This window comes from Myotis daubentonii, chromosome 2 (genome assembly GCF_963259705.1).
Source record: "Myotis daubentonii chromosome 2, mMyoDau2.1, whole genome shotgun sequence".
Taxonomy (NCBI): domain Eukaryota; kingdom Metazoa; phylum Chordata; class Mammalia; order Chiroptera; family Vespertilionidae; genus Myotis; species Myotis daubentonii.
Window position 1 is genome coordinate 77833235 of NC_081841.1, and position 27698 is coordinate 77860932.

A 27698-nucleotide genomic window follows, 5' to 3' on the forward strand; every position below is an offset into this window, starting at 1 on the left:
CTTTTATGATAAACTAGTGGCCTGGTGCACGGATTTGTGCATATTGAAAGAAAATTAATTAGAAAAAATATTTTAATATTGCTATTCGCCCTATCTCTATAATAGAAGTGTCAGAGATGAAAGAAAATCAGTAAAATGTATATTAAAATAATATATAAATTGATTAATAAACAATAATAATATGATATAAAAACAAAAACATGATATAAAAACATTGATAAAACAATGACTGATAAATTGATTAAACTTATTGTAATACTGAGACCAGTGTCAGATGGGGACAAATCAATTCTTGGAATCAGACAACCTCTCCTCTGCAGATCCTGTTAATACTTGAACTTCAATTATGTTAGGTCGCAATCTTTTGGTAATAAATCTAGTATCATTGCAAAGACCCCATTTACTATGAAGATTTCTCAGTAGCATGATGATTATACCTACTTTCAATTCTAATTTATGACACAGCATTCCCAAAGGAGTAATACTTTTAAGAAATTTGATGGGAAAATTTTCCTTTTAGGCATCATCTGTTGAATCTAGTAATATTGTCAATTACACTGTCGTCTCTGAGTCTTAATGCAATATCAGTTCCCCAGCCTTTTTCTGCTTTTGGGAAAAGAATAGGATACATCATTGCATCTAATGTAGGAAACAGGATACTGATTTGTTTCATTTTAGTGGCATGCGGATTATTGGGATCTGGTTTAGAATGAATAAGTCCCTTTCAAAAGGAGGTCCTCCACCTTTGTTTCTGAATATGACGGCACCCCAACTTCTCTTTCAGGTAATTGTCAGCAACACAGCGAATATCAACATGAAGCAGATTATTATTGTAGATCATGCAGGGAGAACAAAGTGTAAAATATTTACGAGTAACTGCAGCAGTGTTTGACTGTATTCTGCATAGTGAGAACACCTGAAGTCATTTTCAAGTTCCACCATTTCTTACTTCTTTTCAGTCGGATCAAGTTGCTAAGCTTTCTAAATCTCTGTTTTCCAGCTGATGAAAAGAAAATAGGATCCCACAGAGTCTCCTATCTACCTACTCCAGGACTTCTGTGAGGATCAAATGTGATGAGGCACAGGAAAACGCTTCACAGACATTTGGTTAAAGTGTAACATGTTTCCACCCGAGTCTGGTTGTTGCTAGGGAGAGGAAGCCAGGTGTTGCTACTTGACGTCATTACCCGGACTGTCAGACACTTAGCATATTAGCCTTTTATATAAATAGAGATATATAAGTTGTATATTATACTTTTTTAACAGATGAGAAAATACTGGCTCAGAGTGCAAATAATATGCTCTTGTTTTTGTAGCTAAGAGTCAGAACTGAGGTTGCTCTTAAGCTGGCCATTCTAGAGTTCCTCTGTGCTCAGCAAGGGCCTCCTTTAATTGTGCCCCTCACACCTGTGGAAGCCTCCCCCTACCCCTTGCTGGGTTTGATCATTTTTACACCCTAATTCCTACATTACATTATGAATTATTATTCCTTTAAGTATATTATTCTCATCTTTGCAGCTTTAAACTTTCCAGTGAATCTACATTTTGCCTCTTTTTATTAAAAATTCATGGTTTTAAGTAATCTCTCATACTTCAGTCTGATTTTATTTTACTTCATTAATTTTAGTGGTGTTTTGCTAGCATTCCTGCTTTTTCTTTTTTGTTTCTTATTTTTTGTTTGTGATTCTGTGTGGGTTTTTTGGGGACAAAATTGACACAATCTTTTGGTTTGGGCTTTCCCCACCCCCCATTGATTTAGTCTTTGATTGCAAAAGCCCCTGATTAGTTTCTAAGAACAAAATCTCCAGTAAACAAGTAGAACTATATTAAGTCATACCTCCTATTTCAGTCCATATTTCACCTTCTATAATACAGGGTGATTTTTAGTTGATTGCAATCATCACTCATATTTTATTCCTGCTACCAGGAATAAGATATATTTACTTTTATCTCAGTAAAAAAATGTTAGTTTATGTGCACTATAATATTCAGCTATGAACTTGTAATAGTGTACCCTCACTCTGAAATGTCTCTTTAGCCACTTGGATATTAATTGAAATTTAGCTATTGATATTACCTGTTTTAAGGGAAAGCAGTTGCCTATTAAGGGGCATGGAAGAAAAAGCCATTTAGTTAAATATAAACCATCAAATACATCACAGTTTATTAAGAGACTGATGAAACCAAGTTGAGGTTCTCACCATCAATGATATTGAACTACACAATAGGGAACATTGCAAATCTTCCCCATATATATTACTTTATAATAGGGTAGAGCTGATTTCTACTTAAGAATATCAAAAGTCATAGCAATATGACATTTTGAGATTAAAAGTCATCTAGCAACTTTCAGAGAAGTTGGTCACAATCAGTACTAGAACATTATATCACTTTTTTCTTTTATTTTAATATATCAAGTTATCGATCAATAATTCAGGGGGACAAGGCTAAAGAGATGAGGAAATTGCTTATACAGTGACTTTATTTCCATGAAATTATAGTGTCTGTAATTACTGTATATAAAATTAAAATGCAATTTAGCTCTATATATTACTGTCAGTGAGCCAGCATGCCTGTTTCTGATGCAAATGAGAGGATATTAAAGGATTATGCTTCTCAAGGCAAACTATGAGACTGAACTCTTTCTTTGAGGATTGAAGAAGCAAACTTCGGTATATTCATCAGTCTTATTATTGAGCCACTCAGCTGGAAATGGCATTAAGCCCAACTGTTGGCCAAAAGGAAAGTTTTAAAAAGGATACAGATAATGATATTTTATCAAAGTCATATTTTTTGCACTAGTGCTTAAATGTGAGTTAGTGACTCAGCACTTTATAGGAAATGTGTTAAGTTCACTTTCTTATAGTGGTGTGAACTGGGTTTGTGAAATGACAGACACAAAAATTCTTCATGGACATATCCATAACTTTATCAAAGATCGATTTGTTGGAGAAAGAAAATAAACTGTTTCTTATTAAGAGACAAACACAAAGAAGGAGAAGCAGCAAGGAAAACACTTGCAGATCACAAAACATAATAGACACAATAGGGGACCTGCCTTTCAAATATTCTCTCCAATCCTGATTTACTTCTAAACTGCTCCAAGTGGATCCAGGCATAATTGTACCTTTCCCCTCACTCATCATTTTGATTCATGATGGGCACATTAGAAGGTGGGGCATTCAACTTGAATATAAGGTACAAAACTGAGACCTTACTTACTCTTTCAGATCTTTTACATTAAGCCAGTGGTTCTCAACCTTCCTAATGCCGCAACCCTTTAGTACAGTTCCTTATGTTGTGGTGACCCCCAACCATAAAATTATTTTTGTTGTTACTTCATAACTGTAATTTTGCTACTGTTATGAATCTTAATGTAAATATCTGATATGCAGGATGTATTTTCTTGTTACAAATTGAACATAATTAAAGCATAGTGATTAATCACAAAAACAATATGTAATTATATATGGGTTTTCCGATGGTCTTAGGCAATCCCTGTGAAAGGGCCGTTCGACTCCCAAAGGGGTCGCTACCCACAGGTTGAGAACCGCTGCATTAAGTGAAACCAATCAAAAACGAATTTTCTCATACTAGTATTTCAAGTCCTATTTATCTAGCACCATAGGATGTGGGGCAATTATCTTCACCATAATTCATAGGATGTAAAGAGTGTACAGTCCTGCTCTAAATGTATGAAAATGTAATGAGTGTCTCTTAGACTTATTAAGAATTAAAAACTAGGAGAGAAAGGCAAACACAGGAAAAAGGTATTAGCAAGAAGCCAAGTTGACATAGCATAGTAGAAAATAAGGCTATAGAAAAAGTAAATTTTTTTATTACTGTGGAAATCAGATGAAGTGTTTGCATATGATTAGCCTTTGGTTGCAAACAACAGCAAATGCAACACAAAATGGATTAAGCCAAAATGAGAAAAAATGTATTATTTTCCATTGTAAGAAGTTCCAAAGTGTGGTGTTCATAGTGTTGGTTAATACAGCAGTTTGATATCATCATGAGAGTCATGTAACTTCAAACCTTCAGTTCTGTCTTCCATAAAGTGTCAGCCTTCTGCTTCACTAACTTCTCTCACAACCTCACCATGACCACAAGCAATTCCAAGTACCACACTCAAACACCACCAGCAGCAGAGACATTGCTTCCTGTATATACATTTTTAAGAGTTTGAAAAAAAAATTTCCCAGAACTTACTCAACAGACTCCCTCTTATATCACAGTAGGCCCAAATTAGATCATATGCCGTTGCCTGAACCAACCATTGGCAAAAAGAGTGGGATTACCATGATTTATATTTAAACTAATAAAATTTATGTGTAGGGGATAAGGAGCAGTAGTTGCCTGAAAAAAAAGGCTTTATCTTAAATCAAAGGAAAGAAACAGCTGTTTGGTAAGCAACTAACACATGATTTTTATTATTTTGTAAATTGTGGGTATTGTTCATTCATGTCTCATGTCCCCAACTTAATTAGCACACAAAAAATGTAGAATTCAAGAAGAATAAGCCAAATCACCACTTTTGTACTTCATATCTGATTATTTAGCATATAAATTTAGACTTCAGGTCCAACTATATTCAGATGTTTTAAGTCTCAATGGTTTTCTACATAGTGTGTTATCTCAGAATAGTCTCCCTCATTATTTCTACTAAAGCATATATCACATTTGATTTTAACCTCCTATATGCATCCCCACGCATACAAATGGTGAATAAACTACTTGAAATTTACCCAAAGCACCAAGTATCGTGTTGGATACTTGTAGGCACATAATTCATTCATTCATTCATTCATTCAGCATTCATTTATTCATTTATTAGCAAGACAGAGTTCCATGGGCCCTGGAACTAGCCTGTTTAAGCTCAAACCCCACTTTAGCACTTACTAGCTATGTAACGTTTGGCAAGTTTTCTCATCTATAGTAGAGAGATAATAGTATTGCCTGACTCATGGGGTTAATTTTGTGAACATTAAATGATCTTGTATGTTTAAAGCTCTTATAAAAATGCCTGTCTAATAGTATGGGCTTATAAAACGTTAACTATTTTTATTTATTCATATACTCTTTGTCACTGTACACTGCGGAATTTTTCATCATATTTACCACAATCTGAACCATGTATAGATCGATTTAAAAGCTTTGCTTCTCTGTGTGACAAAACAATGACAGTTTGAATACAGTTTGATCAAAGAAGGCTTTGAATACAAGCTTAGATTTTCTCTCAAGTGCCTACAGTTCAAAACACAGCAAGAGTTCAGAGTTGAGTTTCTGCAAATCAATGGAGAATGAAAGTTCCAAAGTATTTGTCTGTTGCTTCTATAGAAAACATTTTGAGAGCCAATTGGCTTGATCAGCTAAGCTGTATCTCTGTAGTAACTGTGAAAAGCATCTAATTTCATCTTACCATACAAAAGTTAAAGAGAAGTTACTTCAATTAATATGAAAAAAACGAGCATTGTTACTATACAAACTTGTGAAATTGATCCATGCAAGATTTCAATTCCATCTCTACCTTTTCTATAAAAAAGAAGAGAGACTGACCCTTACAGTACCATTTCTAAAACACTACAAAATGCACTTGAAGTCTTCATAATAAATTTGAAAAGGCTATTTTTATACCTTTTCTAGATCAAGACCCTGCCATTCTTACTAAAATATTGGGAGGCCCTTTAATGCCATATAATTTCTTCACTGAGTGGTGCTTTTAAAATAAATGACAATTTTTAAAAATTATATTTTATTTATTTTTTACAGAGGAAGGGAGAGGAATAGAGAGTTAGAAATATCAATCAGCTGCCTCCTTCACACCCCCTACTGGGGATGTGCCTGCAACCAAGGTATAATGCCCTTGACCAGAATCAAACCTGAGACCTTGCAGTCCGATGCTCTATCCACTGAGCTAAATCAGTTAGGGCAATAAATGACAATTTTTGAACCTGCCATAATAAAGTATTTCATTAATAGAAAAGTGGGTGCATAATAAATTGATTAGAAAAACAATTAAAATTGTGAATTATCAAATGCTTTTACAAAATTTCTCTCATATCATAATTTTCAAGATTTGTTTCCCTATTGTAGGTAGGAATTTTTCAATTTTGCATAAGACCTCTTGATTTTCTATACCATTATTACAGTAAATAATCACTTGGGTTTTGACTTAAATATGGTTTGTTTCTTTTTTATTCTCTATAATATAGGTCTGAGCAGGGGAGGGGGGAAGGTAGCAAAATATAGTTTTCATTTGGCTCATGGATTTATTTTTATTTTAGGTATTTCTTCTGAAATTTATATTAACAATTGCTAAATATAATTATGATTGATCTTCTGGGAATGAAAAACTCTGTTTAGAATTTTGTAACATTTATTACTTTATAAGACATTATTTGTAAACAATGTTCATCTTTTCTCTTTATTTAGGAAACCTGTGTTTCATGTACTCTAAGAAACCATTAATTATAAGATGCACCATTATTTTTTATACCATTATGTCAAAAGTGGTTTAATATCACTTGAAATTTTACTTTGTATTTATTGAAAGATCATTCAAAGTTATGTAAACATTTTATTTTTATCACTCTTGTACATAAACAGGAAAATTAAAGCAAAGTAGATTGGTTAACTGATTATTAAGATGTCTAAATTTGTTCTCAACTCAGAATTAATGATGCCTATCTTTTACACACCATTTATCTTCCTTTATGTCATCCATATTGTTGGATAAAGCATTTCTTTAAATATTGCTCCGCTATTGCTTCCAAAACCTTCAAAACTACGTGACTTTCATTCTGCTAGTTTTGGTTGCATCCATTTACAGTAGATCACAACCAGGATTTAGATCTCTTCCTCAAATATATTTAAGTGATCTGTTGACTGGGACATCAATGGGCACAACAAGCAGGTTGGATGTGCACAGGCCTGGCAGGCAGTGACAGTAAGATGTCATAGATTATAAGGAAATAAAAACAACATTTCAGAGATGTAAACATATGGGGAAAATATATTTTGAAAAACATATTCAGTTGAATATTTAAAAACTCAACTGTCAGTCTCCAAGGCATTTTTCTAGGCCTACACAGTAGGAGCCCCAACATCACTCTGTCGCATTGGTTCAATTACTCGTCCACCCATATCTAGCTATGACTGTGGAGCAGACTTAGTCACAGAATTCACTACCACTGGCTACACATTCAAACATTCCAGCAACTACTATAAGCCTAGTGAACCTACATAGGTTTTTCTGCTCATTATGCTTTCTTGATTATAAGGTACAGATTCTCATATTACTATCAATTGTAGTATTTTCAGAATACTGGAACTCAGAGCTGGAAAACAGGACAATCAGAGGCAGTGCACAGTGGTCACAGATATGAGCTCTGAGATCGGCATGTTGGGAATCCCTGGCTCTATCCTTAACTCTGTGACAAGGAGCATGTTTACTCCTTATGTTTCCATATCTTGAGAGTACTCGACACCTTAAATTCCGGAAGGAGAGAATCTCATTGGCCTCACTCACCTCTTCACGCCACACAGTGTCATGGGACTCAGACCAGCATCTAAGTGAGCTGTCATGGAATCAGCTACTCATCCCTCCTACATCCACTGTGACTATGGCTGTAGGAGGGGGTCATGCAGTCCATACAGACTCTCATCATTAGAGCCTGTAAGCAAGAGAATTTTTTTGAAAAGGAGCTGTGCCTGGGTAGCACTGGTATTCACCTCTCCCACCCACCATCTGCAGGGTCCAGAGTTGGATCTCTCTACTCAGAATAATAAACAGCAAAGTTGTTTTAAAAAAAGGGATGTATGTTTAACAAGTTGGGCCACCTTGGAAATACATCTTGTTCTTCTTTTTAAATAATTAAAATTAGAGTGATATGGGAAAATAACTAAATTCTCATTAGAACCATATCCTACATTTAAGGGGATGAATCTTGAGAAACTGTTTTTGCTTGTCTTGGGGAGATAGGGATGGAGGGGATGAACATTGGAGAATCAGAAAGAGATAGGAGATAATTCACATGAAAACTGGAAGTTGGGAAGCCAGAGTTTTCTTACCTCTACTAGGAGTAGCTAGCCATTTTAAAAGTTTGATCTATGGTTTTTAATACAAATGTTTTCCCAGCCCCGGTTCGGGTTCCTCCCTGGCCGCCTGCCACTTGATGCACTGTTACGTCCCCCAAGGAGTCCTGGATTGTGAGAGGGCTCAGGCTGGGCTGAGGGAACGCCGCCCCCCGCCCCCGCACAAATTTTGTGCACTGGGCCTCTAGTATATAAATAAATTTATTGGGTGACGTTGGTTAATAAACTTATATAGTTTTTGGTGTACATTTCTATAATACATCATCTGTATATTGTACTGTGTGTTCACCAAGTCTCCCTCCATTACCACTTATCCCCCCTTTGCCTATTAATACCTCCCCACACCCCTTTCCCTCTGGTAATCACCATACTATTATTGTGTGTGTCTATGTTGTGTGGAGGTTTTTTCTTGCTTAATTCCTTCACCTTTTTTGCCCAGCCCCTAAACCCTCCTCCCCTCTGACAGCTCTGTGTTCTCTGTAACTATGAATCTGTTTCTATTTCATTTGTTAGTTTATTAAAGTATTTTTTTGAAAATCTAGCATTAGGAAACTAAACTCTTCTGTAAGACCCAGTTTTCTCAGAAGCAAAACAGATTTAACAGGAATTTTTTTGTGTGTAATTTAAAATAATTCAGGTTTATGATATACTAGAGGCCTGGTGCATGAAATTCATGCACAGGGAGGGGGTGAAGGGGTGGTTCCCTCAGCCTGGCCTGCACATTTTTGCATACCAGGACCCCTCAGGGGATATCCAACTGCCGGTTTAGGCCCGATCCCCGGTATCGGGCCTAAACCGGCAGTTGGACATCCCTCTCACAATCCAGGACCACTAGCTTCTAATTGCTCACCTGCCTGCTTGCTCCTAATTGCTGGCTCCTAAACACTCTGCCTGCCTGCCTGATCATCCCTAACTGCTCACCTGCCTGCTCAGTGCATGTCATAGTGACTGATCATTCCACCGTTCGGTCAATTTGCATATTACCCTTTTATTATATAGGATTGACAATGTAAACATACAGAGGAGAAAGTGAATATTCTAACACAAAGTTAACATTTTTAAATGTATCTCTCGAATCTTTTTAACAAAAGTTTTTATTTAGACAATGTGGACATGCTTTATATAATGTTTCATAACATTTTTTATCTAGCACACTAGTGTATTTCCATCTTTGTAACTGTTCACATTTAAGATTATTTTAATAATATTATTTTATTTAAGGACTAGAGGCACAGTGCACAAACTCTTGCACTATTAAGGGTCCCTAGGCCTGGCCTGCAGGATCGGGTCAAAACCGGCTCTCTGACATCCCCTGAGGGGTCCCAGATTGTGAAAGGGCATCAGCCAGACTGAGGGACCCCATCAGTGCACGATAGGAGCCGGGGAGGGATGCAGGAGGTTGGCCAGCCAGGAAGGACCGCGGGAGGGCTCCAGGGCATGTCCAGCCCATCTCGCTCAGTCCCAATCGGCCAGACCCCAGCAGCAAGCTAACCTACCAGGGGGAGCATCTGCCCCCTGGTGGTCAGTGCACATCATAGAGATTGGTTGACCAGTCGACTGTCTGCCCCCTGGTGGTCAGTGCACATCATAGTGAGTGGTTGAGTGGCCTTAGCATATCATTAGCATATTACGCTTTAATTGGTTGAACAGCTGACCGGCTGACCGGACACTTAGCATATTAGGCTTTATTATATAGGATTACCATAATTTAAGAAGTCTCTCTGTTAAGTAGTTTTTAGTACTTTCATATTAAAAATAATGTAAACATCTTTATATTAAATTGTTTATGCACCTAAGGTTAATTCTTTATTGAAAATTCCTAGGAAACAAAAATGAGCACTTCTATAGCTTTGGATTTGTTCTGTCACTTGATTCTCCATGAAGTATTTTTCTAATCTATTGTCTTTCCCAATTGTCTTTCCCAATTGCCCAATTTTTTGTACCCTTACCTTCATGTTAATACAATTAATATATATTTTCTCATTGTTATTTTAACTTTCAGTTCATTGACTATTTGTGAAATCAAACACTTAAGGTTGGTCAGGAAGGATTTGTATTTATTTATTTATTTATTTATTTATTTATTTATTTATTGTTTGAGCACTGCTTGCTCATGTCCTTGTACTGCACTTCTAGAAGAAATTTTTTTTCTATCCTATATAATAAAGAGTTAATATGCAAATTAACCCTCACACCCTCAACAAGATGGCTGCCTACGACCAGGCCGGCAGGGGGGTTAGTGACGGATGACCAAACGACTGAACAGCAGGCTGTGTGGGGTGATCAGGCTGGCAAGGAGGGGGGGAGTTTAGGGCAACCAGGCCAGCAGGGCGGGCAGTAAGTGGTGACCAGGCCAGTGGGGGGCATTTAGGGGAGACTAGGATGTCAGGGGGGTGCAGTTTGGGGTGATTAGGCTGGGATGGGGGGCAGTGATGGGCAACTAGGCCAGCAGGGAGGGGGCATTTGGGAGCTACCTGGCCAGCAGCGGGGGGCAGTTAGGGCGACCAGGCAGGCAAGCAGATGAGCAATTAGGAGCCAGTGGTCCAGGATTGTGAGAGGGCTGTCCTACTGCTGGTTTAGGTCCGATCCCTGGATCAGGCCTAAACCGACAGTCAGACATCCTCCAAGGGATCCTGGATTGGAGAGGGGGCAGGCTGGGCTGAGCCCCCCCCCCCCCCCCGCACAAATTTCGTGCACCAAGCCTCTAGTTCAATAATAATTCTCTTGGCACATTCCACGTTGGTAAATTCCACTTTAACAAACTAAATGACTATACCTCTAAAATTAAGTAATCTGTTTTCTATTAGTAAGATTATTTGTGTTTTTCATTTACTGGTAAACCAATTTAAAGAGAATCATAAATACCTTTCTAGCACTGATTTAACTGTTGAGACTTAAATGTTATTATTAGAGTAGACTGGTGGAAATAACCTTTGATCAGGCTAGTTCTTGTAGGACAAATCACTTAACCTCTCCATATCCCAGTTTCTTCTATAAAATAAGACTGAGTTACTTTTCAGGATTATAATGAGACTTGAGGATATTATAGTTAAATATTGATGATAGCTTTTGGTACATGGTAGCTTCCTAATAAATGGCATATTTAGTTTTTATTAGCCTCACTTAGTGTTATTGTATTTCAACATATCCCTTATTATAATGGCTTTCCAAACTGTAGGTCTCAAACCATTCATGGATTATGAAATTTATGTACATAATTTTGGGGCACAACTAGAATTTTTTAGTGAAAAAGAACAGAACAAAACTGAATATATAAAAATATTTCACACATTGTAAAGGCAAGTGTTTTTATGTGAAACTTTTATTCTGTATATAACATAGGTAGAAGGAGTGTGTATAGTGGAGCACTTCTTACTATGAGTTGTAGTAAAAAACTTTCAAAAAATACAATTTTATCAGATACTGATCACATAGTGTACAAATCTTACACTATGTGGTTAAGACAACTAACTTTAAATCCAAACTGTAATAATTACTACCATATTGCTTTGAACCAATTGCATAACCTCTATATTCCTCAACTATAAAATGAATTTTAATTATACTTGTCTCATGGGAGTGGTATGTGAACTATATGATTTCATGTAATGAAATCACTTAGTAGGTACTCAATAACAGTAGGCTATTATTTTATCAAGACTTGAGCAGAATATAAATTTTTCTCTGAATGAGCAAGTAATTCCACATACACTAGAGTTCATAAGAGAATATAAAGTCATCACATTTGTCAGGACTGAATAATTAGCAAGTTTTTTCATCTACAACATGTTTCTTGATAAGCATCTTATATCCACAGATATGAATTTTCAAGAGCCATGTAACTATTCTTAGTCTTGCTATGGAAAAACAATATTATCTCTCAAAATTGGAAGGAATAGATGGGATGAACTTACATGCTAGACATTGTATTAAATTTTTTGCATAAATTATCTCATTTCATACTCATTAAAACCTCATATATTTGGTATGATTATGCTCATTTACAAATGGAGAAACTGAAGAACAGAGATATGAACCCATATCTGTCTGATTCTACCCTCTAGGATTATATTAGTAGCTACTAGTGGAAAATGTAAAGCTTAAAAGAAAGAACTAATCTATTATAAAATAAGAATTGATTACCTGTGTGTTGATATTAGCCTCAGCCACCATCTCCTTGTAGGATATCCAAAAATATCTGGATTTTGTTTAAGATTTTAGTAATAACCCCATACATTTGAGATTATTTTTCTTTTAATTGTACTTCCACTAAATACAGAAGTATACATAATTAACTCACAAAAGCTTTGAATTCTATAAGAATCTTTTATGTTTGCGGGCTATCTCCATTTCCTTGCAAATCAAAAAAGAGCTTTATGGTTCCATAAACCTCCCTGCAGAGACTATGAGGTTACTCATGCCGAGGCCTGTTTGTATTTGCCTATTTCTGCCCAAATTCATGCCCACTCTCTCACCAGCACAGCCTGAAATTTAAGTCACACAGAAGTCCAGAATATGTTTAAATTGGAGAATGTGACTTTAATTCAACCCCTTTAGAAAGCCTTCCTTATATTTAGGAATATAAATATATACTTACAATATTATATATTTATGTTATGTAGACTAAGAAAAATCTAGGCAGGACAGGTTTTACTTCTTCATATTTCAAAAGGCAAACTAAATGAGGTCAAGTGCCTTGTTAAAATTCATTTAGCTAGTAAAGAGGACTAGAACTGATCTGATATCTTCTATATTCAAAGCTAAAGGTTTCTATCACTAACTACCTTAGGATTAATTTTTTTACTATTTTGGAGATAAAAAAACATGTAAAATAATTGAATGAATTAAGTTAATAAGATAATTCATTCATATATTCAAACGAAATAAATGGAAATAATTAAACAGACAAGCCATGTTTCTTCATCAGTGCCTGGTATATATAGTCAATCATACCACATACACAGTGACTTCAATAAATTCACAAGTAAATTATTGAACAGAGTATTGTTTGCAGTAAATGTCAAACAATAAAAAGAGAGAAAAGACTGGGAGGAAAATGCACCATCAATAAACCAGATTCAAGAATTAATTTCAGTATGACATTTATGACATCTTAGAGTAGCAATATTTTAACAGTATTCTTCATAACTATTTTAAAATTCACTAATATTTTGAATGTATGTTATCATTTACCAACATTTCCAGTATAAATATTCGATCTGTCTTTTTCTTTTAGAAAACGCAGAATTTTTGAGCATAGAGCCTGTATTCTTGTCCGCAATCGTTGCATACACCTTTCAGTGAGATATGGGTTACAAAGTTAAATCTACACAGCAAACGATTGCCTATATAAATAACTAATAGACTGAGCGTTTACATGGTATTGTTGGGAGAGAATGCTTTCAGTAACTGTCTGGTCTTACCTTCTGGGAGAGAATCTCCACTGTGGTTCCATCAATATTTCATGAAGCAACATAAAGTAATATGCTAATGATAGACCATTTACCCCATGAGCAGGTGCACCCTCTGATGCTTTTTCATCCCTGGTATACCTTTGATGGGGGATCAGTGAAGCCATTTTGAATTTTTTTTTTTTTTTTGCTTCCTTCTCTCCACAGTTTCACCTGAACCTAAAATGGTGAGCGAGAGTCATCCTGAGGCCCTGGCAGCACCGCCTGTCACCACTGCTGTGACTGTTACACCAAATAATGCCACAGAGCCAGCCAGCCCTGGAGAAGGAAAGGAAAATGCCTTTTCTAAGCTGAAGGAGAAGTTCATGAATGAGTTACATAAAATTCCACGTGAGTAGTACACATTGTTACTTCAGGAAAAATAAATGGCTGAAAATCATCTTACTCGATCTTACTCGTTAGAAAGCAGAATTCCTTCTAACATATTATAAACATACATTTGATTTTTTTTTATTGGAACAGCAGTATTGCCAAAAATATGCATCTTGTATTTAATATAAGTGGGTTCTTTTTTATCTTCTTTAATATCTTTTTCTCTCAAGAATATTAATGCTTAAGAGTTGTGCTGTAGTTTACTTTTGTGGTTATGAAATTATTCCATTGTAAAGATTATTTCTAAGTGGTAACTAAAATGCACTTCCCCAATTGCAAAGTTTGATTTTCTTTTCTTCATTTGTTAATATTTCAAAACTTTTTGCACAGTTTTAAAGGTTTTTCTTTGTCTTTAGGAAATAAATAATTTGTAACCACTTATTTGTATAACTCTAAGTCCAATCAGTGGCATTTAATATAAATTTTAAACTACAGGTTTATTTTTTTTCAGATTTGAACACTAACTTTGTATTAACACTTTTCTAGGTGCTGGGAAATCTAGGTTTTGGCCTTCACAAAGCTTATATTCTAGTGGGGGAAAGAAGTAATAAATCAATAAACAGGCAAATATATATAATGCATTATTTAGTAATAAATAATGTAAGGAAAACTAAAAACTAGTAAATGGGATCAGAAAGGGGATAGGGAGGAAAGGTTGTTATTATGGAGGATAATGAAAGCTGGTTTTTAAGGAAACCTGGAGGAATTAGGGAAGAAAGTTATAATAACCTGGGGAATACAGGCAAAGGCCCTTAGGCAAGAATCTGCCTGAACAGCAAGGAGCTGCGTGTGCCTGAAGTACAAGGTGGAGAGGGACAAAGATGAATCTGTACTGTAGCAGAGGCCAGATCACTTGGGGCCTTGTGGAGTATTCTAAGGAACTTGGATTTTAGTCTGAGTGAAATAAAATGCTTTTGCCTGGTTTTGAGCAGAGGTGTCCCAGGATCTGGCTTAGGTTTTTCTTTAAAATCATCTTGCCATTGTGTCGAAAATGTGCTTAGAGGGGCAAAGGTAGAATATAAAGCAGGCTGTTGCAATGATCCAGATGAGAGATTTATAAAATTTGTAAGAGAATTCTTCTATAAGGACACTGAGAAAAATAAATGAAAATAGACAAGGAATCAACTTCTTATCCCTCAAGTAATTAACAACTTGTTGATCTGTCTGTCCTCCTTAAGAAATTCAAGTTCATCTGAGAGACACTGTTTGCACAGTTGTCAGCAATTACCATTCTTAGTAAGAAGATCCATAACCCAGTGGGATGGAGCTGGTCCAGTAGATAGAGCCCTACTATGGGAAATGCAGGCTCCCGGTTCTCTTCTTTGCTCTGCTGCTGAACTGATGGACTGATCTAGATACCTTTGATAAAACTTGGCAGAAACCAAATACATATATCATGGAGGCAAATTCTCACTTGAATATTTTATCAAAATGTTTACTTTAAAAGAAATGTGTTATAAGGAAGCAGAGAAAGCAATGAATAACCAAATCAAATCCGTATTCTGCCTTGTCCTCAATACCATCTCCCTCTCTGGAAGAGTAAACAATATGAAAGGCGTGACAATGTTGGTAACTATGGAACTGAATGATTTCCATGTATCCACATAACCCATTCTCTCATCTCCCAAATGTCAACTTCTTAGAACTTCCTCAGCCATGCAATTTTACATTATGACCCATTTATCACACCCTGTCTGTCAGCATTCCCTGTCCTTCCCCTTGCTTTTTATTTCTCACCATATTACTTAGCGCCATTTACAATGCTGTATTTTATAATTTGCTTTTATTTTATTTTTTATTGTTTATTGTTTAAAGTATTACATATGGTATTACATGTTTCCTTTTTTCCCAATTGACCTCTCCCCACCCCCCCACCACCACCCCCATCACCCAGCACATGCCCTCGCCCCCCTGGTGTCTGTGACCTTTGGTTATGCTTATGTGCAGGCATACAAGTCCTTCAGTTGATCTCTTACCCCCATCCTCTCCCTCCCCTCCCTTCCCTCTGAAGTTTGATGGTCAGTTTGATGCTTCTATGTTTCTGGCTCTATTTTTATTCATCAGTTTACATTGTTCATTAAATTTCACAAATGAGCGAGATCATGTGATAATTTGCTTTTCAATCATTTGGCTCCCTCCAAAGTAATGTCAGCTCTATGAGGGCCAAAAGTTGGGTGTGTTCAATGCATATTTATACCCCTGGTGGTGCCTGCCACATAAGAGCCACTCAATATCTATTTGTTGAATGAATGAATTTTAAGTTAACTTATATCCTGAACCACCTCCTAGATTTTGAGGCCTTAAGATGCTGAAAAGTTAAAGCATACTATAAAATTTTAATTTATAATATTAAGAAAAACATCATTACAGTGTTTGACCGTGTCATCACATTGTTTCCACATTTGTAGTGATAACCACATTTTAGCCTTTCCCACTTAGAGCCAGGTATTACTTTATATTATTCCTCCCTGTTCATCAGTTGAAAAACAATCAACAGGAAAAAATTAGCTATGAAACTCCCTTTTTTCCCTCCCTTGGCTCTAAGGAATTAGCTTCATTTAATTCCTTTCCAAGCCATTGTCCCATTTCTGTGTCCCTTCGGTGGGCACTGGAAATCAAACCAGGTAATCAGTCTTCTCCACGGAGATTTGCTTTTGACCAGCAACCTAAAATAATACACTGTCAGAGGATGCGGGTAACACCTGTGGAGATATTATGTTGCTAGTTTTCTCCTTGACTTAACAGGAAGCAGCAAGTGAAATACCTAAAATATTGAAGTGGTAATGGTAAATAAGTGTTAGAAAAACAGTGTCATAAGTACAGCCATGCCTTCTTATTAAAAATATGTAACTGCACATTTCACACTTTCACTTTAATCCATTACAATTTTACTGTCAGTGTAATTGAAATGTCTAATGGGATTTATAAACAGGGAACAACATTAAACAAAAATAAAATATATCCTCAAATCACATTCCTTTTGGAGCTTATCTACACTAATAAAAGAGAAAAATGGTAATTGGTGTACGACGATACCCTTTTCATTGGCTAATCAGGGCTATATGCAAATTAACTGCCAACTAAGATTGGCAGTTAACTGCCAACAAGATGGCGGTTAATTTGCATATGTAGGCACAATGCAGGGAGGCAAAAGGGAAAGCAGGAAGAAGCCCCCTGCCACTGACAGTGATCGGAAACCCAGGGGGGAGCTAAGAGCTGGGGGGCAGGGCAAAGGCAGCCCTGGGGCGGCCTTTGCCCTGCCCCCCAGCCATGATCAGAGAATCAGACGCCTTTGCCGCCCTGGCCAGTGATAGCAGGAAGTAGGGGTGGAGTCAGCGATGGGAGCTGGACACGGTCGAAGCTGGCAGTCCCGGGAGCTAGGGGTCCCTTGCCTGGGCCTAAAGCAGAGCCCACGATCGTGGGGCCGCTGCAGCTGCGGGTCCCCGCTGCCCGGGCCGGACGCCTTAGCCAGAGGCGTTAGGCCTGGGCAGGGGCGGAGCCTGCAACCGCGGGGAGCTGGGGGTCCCCTGCCCAGGCCTGACACCTCTGCCGGAGGCCTCAGGCCTGGTCAAGGGGCCGATCCGGTGATTGGTGATCGGAGGGTGATGAGGGTCAACTCCTCTGGCCGAGGCATCAGGCCTGGGCTTGGGGCTGAGCCGGGGATTGGGGGGATATGATGGTCCCCTTGCCCAGGCCTGAAGCCTGGGTCAGAGGCATCAGGCTTGGGCGGGGGGTGGAGCAAGCGATCAGAGGGAGATGGGGGTCCCCTGCCCAGGCATGATTCCTGGGCCAGAGGCCTCAGGCCTGGGCGGGGGCCAGAGCCAGTGATCAGGGGGAGATGGGGGTCCCCTGTCCAAGCCTGACACCTCTGGCGGAGACGTCAGGCCTGGGCGAGGGGCCGATCAGGCGATCGGAGGGTGATAGGGGTCTACGCCTCTGGCTGAGGCATCAGGCCTGGGCAAGGGGCAGAGCCAGCAATCGGAGGGTTCTGGGGGTCCCCTGCCCAGGCCTGATGCCTGGGCCAGAGGCATCAGGCTTGGGCTGGGGGCAGAACCAGTGATGGGGGGAAATGAGGGTCCCCTGCCCAGGGGCCGATCCTGCGATTGGAGGGTGATGGGGGTCAACGCCTGAGGGCTCCCAGTATGTGAGAGGGGGCAGGCTGGGCTGAGGGACACTCCCCCCCACACACACACCCAGTGCACGAATTTCGTGCACCGGGCCCCTAGTGTTATATAAAGGTTATCACTTTTGACTTGGCGCAACACAGTGTGACTCTAATGACAGGTAACAAATTAGAATATTAATCGATTTCGGTCTCTGAACTAAATCTTGTCTATCTGGCAGATGTGGGTTTTTTTGCAAAATTGATAGCAAACAGCTTTAGTCTGTCACTTGAAATTCCCACTTGTGAGAAGAGCAGTGTCACAATGGCACGGAGTGTGCATGTCATTAGTCGGGTAATCTGTACCGTCCAGCATGGAGCATATTCAGAGCAAATTGCCTGATGGTATCATCCATAACACCACGGGGCTTAAAATTAAAAAAAGGAAGAGGAAATGGTGAATGTGGAGCATTTTTATCTTTCAATTCATTCTGCACACTGTTATCTAAATTAAGCAGACAAGGTTCCTCAGAATGTTTCTTTATTTTGCAACTGTGATTTTGATATGACTAGGGCCATGGTTGGTTTGTAAAGCATGAACGCGTGTCATCCGAATAGCTGTGATTACGATTTTGATATTCATGAGCTTCTTGAAGTAGAGTGCCCCTTTCCTTAAGCACAGCAGAAAACCAGATAGCCGGTCCTGACTCTTAGTCCAGAATAAGAGCAAGTAGACTAAGGGTACTTATGTAATTCATGCAGAAATACTATTGGATAGACAGTTTAACACAGGGATTCAAACCACAAACTCTGGTCACTGACTGCCTGGGTTCAAATCTTAGCCCCACCACATACTAGCCTTTTGACCTCAGGAATGTCACTTAATCTTTCTGTCATCAGCTTCTTCCTGTATAAAAGGGGGGCGAGAATATCTCCATCATAGGCTTGTTGTGTAAAGACACCATGGCATATAAAGTGCTTAGCAGAGTGTCTGACACAGAGTAAGCATTTTATAAATGTTAGCTATTATTAAACTCAAGCTGTCTTTTTTAACAAGTCTATTTCTATTTTATAAAAGCCCTCTTTTTAGGTCAGACACCAAAATGGAGAAAATTCCAGAAACTTTGCCATCAAATATTTAAGCATTCCATTCTTTAAATCCACTCCAAAATTCCTGTTCTAAGAAAGACGAATTCCCTCTCAATGTTTCCTTTTCCCAGCACCTTCTCTAATTTACCTTTAAAAAATAAAAATTAAAAATCCTCCTGTAATTTTATTATCTTACTCATTCCTTTAATCCATATGCATGCTCAAGGTTCACACATCTGAAATTCCTAGCAAAATTCCACACACACTAAGTGCTTAAGAAATGTCAGTTTTCCTCTTTTTATTCTCTAAACTTTTCTTCTTACCTTACCTCCTCTGTCAACTACCATTCTCTCTTCTTCCTCCATATCTCCACAAAACTGACAACCCAGCTCCTTCCATTCTGTTTTTTTATCCTTCAAATACTGTTAAAATTGTTTTAACTAAATCACAGATACTTCTTGATGTGCAGGTATGGGGTTTATTCTCAATCTCAGTCATTCAGATATTTCTGCATTGTCATCGTCAGCCACTATCATCTGAAAACTCTTAATTTCCAGAACTCTCCTCTCATTTCCTCCTCTTCCTTTCTTTCCTCCTTATTCTCTCTTATTGGCTGGTCTCCTTTTTCATTGTGTTTCCTTCCCTTGAGTGGTAGAGGTCCCTGTCTACAAGTTTCCATTTTCAACCCTTTTTCCTTTTGAAATCTACATGCTCTCCCTGGGAGCTCTCAGTCACCTAGCTGTTCAAATAAGAACTCTCACTATTATCTTTGTCTCCCTCATATGTTTCATCTCCAGTTCTATACCTGCATTCAAATCCTGTTAATTCTCCTCCTGAAAAATCTCTCAAAACCAGCCAGCATTCTCACCTCCAGTGTCTTCTCTCATACTTTCTCTCTTCCTGGACTCCCTTTCCTATTAACCCTAACACATTCTTTTTTTTTATTTCAAGCCAATTCAAATATTCACTTAAGTGAGAAGTTCCATCATTTCCTAAAGCAGAAATATTTAAGTCTTCCTCCAGCCTTTCAAAGTTCTTCATTAAATGTCTTGGTTATCTGGTTTGGGTTTATCTTGTTTAGTCTTTTTCATTGAAATGGAAATTCCTCAGAGGCAAGAACACTTTCTCATATATATTTGTATCTTTCATATTTGAAAGTGTCTAACACCATGCTAGAAACAACTGTATAGACATTATCATATTATAAATATTACGTTATACCAAAGACTGTATTTCTTGTGCCATATATTTCTTGTGACTGTATTTCATGTAGAAACTGATCTACAAAGCAATAGACTTCAGAACTTTTTTAGCCAAGGATCTGGCTAAATATTATATAAAACAAAACAGAGCTTCTGTGGTGAGTTAAAGGTGTCTTTCACTCACTCTTCCAAGATACCCCTATTAGCAGCTCTAAAGGCCTGGGACTGTATGGAATATATTTGAAAGCAGTGGCCTGAAAGAGTAGTAGGTATATCAGTGTTCTCTCTTCAACCACCAAAGAAACTCAACAACCAGTACTAATATAGTTGGTTAAATATGGCACAAGCAATATTCATTGATGATGAAAAAATGCTGTCCAGTAACTATGTTTTTCTCATGTGGCTGCAGATTGAACATAAAGTCATTGTTATATGTCAAGAAACGTATGAAGAGAACCTTTAAGAACATACAGTGATACATATCATGTAAATAACAATAATTATGGTACTGATGGCTAATATTTGTAGAGATTTTTTTAAATTTATTTTTATTGATTTCAGAGAGGAAGGGAAAGGGAGAGAGAGATAGAAACATCAATGATGACAGAGAATCATTGACCAGCTGCTTCCTGCACGCCCCCTACTGGGGATTGAGCCTGCAACCCAGGCATGTGCCATTGCTGGAATCAAACCCAGGACCCTTCAGTCCACAGGGCAACACTCTATCCACTGAGCCAAACCAGCCAGGGGTGTTTGTAGAGCATGTAGCATGGAAATATGTGCCATGCACTCTGTAAAATAAACCTCAATTCTGCCTTATAAAAATTCTATTAGATGAAAACAATTATTTTCCTCATCCTATATAATAAAAACCCTAATATGCAAATCCACTGAACAGCAAAAGGACCGGTCACTATGATGTGCACTGACCACCAGGGGGTAGACGCTCAAAACAGGAGCTGCCCCCTGGTGGTCAGTGCTCTCCCACAGGGTGAGCTTGCTCAGCCAGAAGCCAGGCTCATGGCTGTGGAGCAGAGCAGCGATGGCAGGAGTCTCTCCCACCTCCACCAGTGTAAAGGAGCCAGGGGTCCCGGACTGCAAGAGCCCCAGCTGCAAAAGGGATTTCTGACTGCCAGCTTAAGATCAGGCTTAGGCAGGCAACATCCCCCTAGGGCAGTGGTTCTCAACCTTCTGGCCCTTTAAATACAGTTCCTCATGTTGTGACCCAACCATAAAATTATTTTCGTTGCTACTTCATAACTGTAATGTTGCTACTGTTATGAATCGTAATGTAAATATCTAATATGCAGGATGGTCTTAGGCGACCGCTGTGAAAGGGTCTTTCGACCGCCAAAGGGGTCGTGACCCACAGGTTGAGAACCACTGCCCTAGGGGATCCTGGCCTGCAAGGGAGGTGGGGGGAGGATGCCCTCTGCCCCCACTGCACAAATTCCATGCACAGGGCCTCTAGTTTTACAGATAAGAAGGCTGAGGCTTAGTAAGATAAGTGATTTGTCTAAGGAAGTTACACATGGTTCAGATTGACAGGCCTAGTCAGGAAAAAATTGCAGTTTTTTTATTATGTCTTAGCAGACTAGCCCAGAGGCTGCAAATGACCTCCACTATTCCTATCACACATGACTTGAAACTTTTAGAGTTCTATGTGTCTGTTCAGAGTGCTGGTTGATATTTGATATTCATCTTTTAATATTTGTATTAAATGACTGAATACTCAGAACACAAGTTTAATTCTAATTCAGAGTTTGTTGTTGCATTACCTGGCTTTAAAGACAAGTCCTTATGTATTCACTTAAGTTTCTGCATTTCTTTTGTTGCACTCTGTTAGATTGGCATGTGAATAACCAGTTACTACCTAAGTTGCAATTTGTTGCATCATATACATGAACTTTACATATGATTCAGCTATCATTGGCTGACTCAATTCTTCTCACTTCAGAGAAGCATTGGCTAAAACGTTAAGTGACATTATTCATTGTTAACCTCTGCTAAGTTGAAATATATTTAAGAAAAAAGTTGCAATACCGGTAAGTGTTTTTTTCAGAGCAAGTGCTTTGCGGTATTGAGTAACTTCATCAATGCAATGCTGAAGGAACCTATTTCGGACAAGGACACTTAGAGATAAGGATGCAAGTCATCACAGCACAGTGTAGTGAGTCATGCTTACATTCAATAAACATAGTTTATTTTATTTTAGTTTATTTCATCATCTTTTCAAGTTTAATTCTGATTTAAAATGTAGGAAATATAAATGTGTGTGTATCTGAATACTGTGTGTGTTTGTGTTAAGAGTTATTATTAATAACTTAATTCTATGACAGAAAAGTCAGTTTGGTTCTTAATAGAGTTGACACTGCCCCCTACAGTATGCTATGAATTTTCGTAGGCCATTTTTAGTGTTCTAAAGGAAGGGCATGAGGGGCAGCCTACAGACCAGGCACCTACACATCTTGGAACATGTGAGACAGTTTCACACTATGAAAAATTGCCTTGCATTTTGCATGAAATTCAAAATCTCCATAGAACATGCATATAGGAGGAAACCCTGTTAAAATGGGAGACATCTATAATACTGTCAACAATAAAAACAAAAATAACCCCATTAAACATTAGCTTAACTAACTTCATGAAAAATAATCAAAAATAACAAAGGAAACCCTGTTAATAATTATTTGAACCTAAAACTGTCATATAAACACAAAGTATTTTTGTATGGCTCTAATATAAACTGAATATCCTAGTTTTGTTTCTAATGTTTGACTAACCTCTGATCTTTTATTTTCTCCTTCCTTTGCAAAAATCTCATTGTCTTACTTCTCTAAATTCAAATATTCCTTTTAGCAGTTGTAATGATTACTTCATTGTCTTGCTACTAGTATAGTTGTGCCTGAAGACTTGTATACTGAAATATAAATAATTTTATTATAAATTACTTTATTTATTTTATATTATAGTTAGTTTTATTGATTTTTTAAACATATGTGTAGGTATATTATCTATTACTTATACTCTGAGAGAGTTAAAGGAATATTGTAACATATTTGTTATAAACTATATTTGTTATAAACTGGAAAACACTGATTTTAAAGAACATGTGTTCACCATGATCCTACCGACATCCTATATTCAATATTGAAACCTAACCAAAAATACGTTACTGATGCTGGCTTTCAAGAAGGTTCTTTAAATGTGTCCCTGCATTTTTTCTCCCTCCTAGGACCTTATTATGCAGAAAACTCCCCCCAAATATTCATGCCTGTAAAACAAACTAGTGTTGAGAGATTTTATCAACTTCTAAAGCATTGGGTAATACACAGTAATTCGAAGCACATGAAGCCACCAAGTGAATTAAGATCTCTGGGAAGTTTCTAAACCATATTGAACTACATTTCATTAGCATTTCAAAGATATTAAGGAAACACACCTGAGAAAAATAAGGGAGTGAACCATATTTTGGACATATATTAAAAAATAGTTCAGGAATTACCTTGCTGAAATACTATACCAACATACAAATATATTTTAAAACAGTGTTAAACCTTTATTCCTCACCACATAGCCGTCACAGGTCGAAACACAGACTGCATTTTCACTAAAGGAAGCCTGACTACAAATGTAGATCTATAAAGAGAACAGAATGAAAGAAGCTGAGATACTGCTGTTTCCTCTTTCCTCTAATGACTAAGTATATCTTTTATTGCATTGCTGACATGTCAGGTTTGTTCCAGTCTATTCAATTGGATAAAAAATTTAGAAGCAGAAAACCAAAGGGAAAATATGTGATGTACTATTATATTTTTAGCACTAGGCTTTATTTTTCTTTGTTTTGATTTTCATTTATGAGACTTACAACAAAGGGATTGAGCTTGATAGCTCCTCTTCAGCCTGCCTTTTAAGTGAACTTACATAACTTTGAAATAAAGATTAAGAAGATAATGGCCCATTTAAAGGTTTCTTCAACCAAGCAACACTTCCATTGAAATTCCTATCCTGGAGGAATTTCAAAACCACTTGAAACTTGTCCCTTTTTCTTTTCTCTTACAAGCATTTTACACTTAAAAGTTAAAACAAAAAAAAGGGGGGGGGGGGAATGGTACTACAAATAAGAGAAATACAGTATACTGTTACATATGCCATATACTTAAAGTAGTGCGCACCTACCCACAGAAACTTAGAAAAGATCCAAGATCTCAGGGTAACAAAATTTCATTGACTGCGTTATATTGTTCAATGCCTTGAAAGTAAAAGTCTATTGTAATAATTTATTTTTCATAAGGACTTGGATGCAATTCTTTCAAATCAGTAAACCAAGTATGTCAAATTCAAAGGCTAACACGGTCCAAATAAATGAGGCATGCGGCCTGCGGGCCGCAAGTTTGACATGCGTGCAGTAAACTATTGTGGGTTAAAAACATTTCTGCTATACTCGTGTAAATATTGCTCTCTAAATTCTTCTGTACACTTCTGTAGCCCTGTACTTTTCCCAGAATGCTGTGCTAATCACTCATGCCATTAACACTGTATGACCTTTGGCAAATCATTTACTGTCTCTGTAAAACAAGGATCATAATAGTACTTCACCTCTGGAAAGTATAAGCAGTAAAGTATTAACATATATAAAGCGCTTAAAACAATATCTGAATATAATGTTGGACATATTCAAAGTTCAAGTGTACAAGGCATATTGCACCTACTATGTGCTAGGCTGTGTAGACCATGCTTAGGAACTAAACCAAAGCACATAACTTTAACTTGTTTCTGGGCCTCAATAGCACTACAGACTCAGAATTTTTCTGCCAGAAGAACCTCTAAATTAAAATGTCTTTTTCTGAGATTGTTTGGTATGATTCTTGTATAAGTTTCAGCATCACCTGCAACTGTTTGCCCTCCCCCAATTTGCTTCAGCAGGACAGAAACTCTCGAAGTTCTTGAATTCATTATCCAAAATGTTCCATGTCTCCAGGTCTTGTACAAACTCTCTCCTCGGCTGGAGTTTCTTGCTTGCCACTGCTTGTCTACTTGGACTATCTCTTGATATCCCTCAAAACTCCTTTTTTTAATCCTCACCAGAGAGCATGTTTATTGATTTGAGAAAGAGAGAGAGAAACATTGATATGAGAGAAAGATCAATCAGTTACCTTTCGTACATGCCCCGACCATGATGGAACCTGCAACCTGTTTTTTGGTGTACACTCCAACCAACCTAGCCATCCGGCCAGGGAAGAACTTCTCATTTTTTAAAAGTCTTCCTATCCTCATGCCACCAACTTCCTAATCTATTAACCAACAATTGTCACTCTGTAGTAAGTCTGTACTTTACATATGTTTATAATTTTTACTGTTTATTTTACTCATCAGTATGTGTTTTCTCTCTTAATACCAATCAATCTACATGAGATCTGAACACTATTTTCATCTCTGTGTCTCCAGCTCCAACACAAAATTTGGCCCAGAGTAGGCAGAATTATTATTCTTTTTTTGCTCAAAAGATCCTAATAATCATATTACCAAGAAAAAGCTTCCTCTCATAGATACAGAGAGCAGACTGGTGGTTGCCAGCAGCAGGAGGTGCAATGGGGGTGAGATGGGTGAAGAGGGTCATAAGTGCGAACTTCCACTTATAAAATACCTAAGTCCTGGGGATATAAGGTACAGCAGGGTGCCTATCATTAATACTATACTGTATATTTGAAAGTTGCTAGGAGAGAGGATCTTTATTAAAAGTTCTCATCACAAGAAAAAAGATATTTTAACTATGTGTGGTAAAGGATATTAATTGGACTTATTGTGATGATCATTTTGCAATATATACAAATATCAAATCATTATATGATAGACTTGAAACAAATATACATCATGTGCAAAAGAGGTTTACAGTTGTGACTACATGAAACAGTTTACTTTAGTATTAATATTTGTTAACTAGAGGCCCAGTGCACAAAATTTGTGCACGGGTAGGGTCCCTAGGCCTGGCAGACGATTAGGGCTGTTCTGTGGGGTGACTGGCAGGGCAATCAGGGGGCCCCCTGCTGACATCCACCTCAGCCATCCTGGCACCGCCCACTCACTGGCCCCGCCCCCTGCCGCTGCCAACAGTTGTTTCCCAGCAGGGCAATTGAGGGGCCCCAGCTGACACCTGCCTTGGCTGTTCTGGGGCCTGCGGGCTGTGGGCAGGTCCTGTGTTGAGCATCTGCCCCCTGGTGGTCAGTGCACATCATAGTGACCAGTCGTTCCACTGGTTGTTCCACTGTTTGGTCAATTTGCGCTAGGCTTTTATTATATATGACTAGAGGCTCAATGCACCAAGATTCGTGCAAGAATGGGCCTTCCTTCCCCTGGCTGCCAGCCCCGCCTTTTCTCTGGCTGGAGCTACCTTTCTGCCCTTGCTCGAGCTCGGAGCCGCCTTTCTGCCTTTGTTCCAGCCTGGAGCTGCCTTTCCACCTTCCCACGCTGCCCAGAGGCCCGGAGCAGATGGGGCGGTGCGGAACGCCTGGTCATCACCACAGTGATGACACAAGCATCCCGCCCTGCCCTGGCCAGCTCAGTGCCTGTGTATGCAAATTTACCCGCCATCTTTGTTGGGTTAATTTGCATACGCACTCCTGATTGGCTGGTGGGCATCACGAAGGTACGGTCAATTTGCATCTTTCTCTTTTATTAGTGTAGATTGTGTTAGTTTCCATATGCATAGTAGTAAACCTACTTTTGCCCAACCCTGTAGCTATTTTTCAATTATCCTATATAATAAAGAGGTAATATGTAAATGGTCATTGTGCCATGACACATAACGACCAATAGCAGGAGGGTAGGGCAGCAAGCTACAAGCAGCGGAGAGCTACAGGAGGGCAAGGCAGCGAGCTATGAGTGGCAGAGAGCTACAGCAGTGCGGGGAAGTGGGCGGAGAGCTACAGGAGTGCGGGGCAGTGGGCGGAGAGCTACAGGAGTGCGGGGCAGTGGGCTGAGAGCTACAGGAGGGCGGGGCAGTGAGTTGCATGCGGCAGAGAGCTATGAGCAGTGGTGGGCCGGGTGGCCAGCTGAGGCAAGGGGCAGCTAGCTACTCATGCACAAATTCGTGCGCAGGGCTACTAGTATCTTAATTAAAAAAATAAATGGCTTCTAAAAGACTCTTACTGGAAAGGAGTGATAGTAATAAATAAAGGCAAAAGTCAGCATCACACTGGACTCAAGCTGGGTACCTTGCACAGCCACTGTGCCTTCCCTCAAACACTTGGGATTTCATAACCAATCTTTTTCTTTCTCCCTTGCCTTTTATTTTTCTCTCCATTTCCTTGACCTTTCTTTAACTTTGTCATTTTCCATTCTGTTTCTTTCCTTGTTGCCTGTGCT

The 27698-nt window shown here is 38.4% G+C and overlaps 1 protein-coding gene across 4 annotated transcripts in view; it reads left to right on the forward strand.

Annotated features, from left to right (window-relative positions):
- The window catches only part of SYT1 (synaptotagmin 1), a 567791-nt gene that overhangs the window by 341652 nt on the left and 198441 nt on the right, over positions 1-27698 (forward strand). For all 4 annotated transcript variants that reach the window (XM_059683704.1, XM_059683702.1, XM_059683701.1 and 1 more), the window contains one exon: positions 13716-13898. In XM_059683704.1, coding sequence (XP_059539687.1) covers positions 13733-13898 — 166 coding nt within the window. In that variant the 5' untranslated portion in view covers positions 13716-13732. The remainder of the gene's footprint in view (positions 1-13715; positions 13899-27698) is intronic.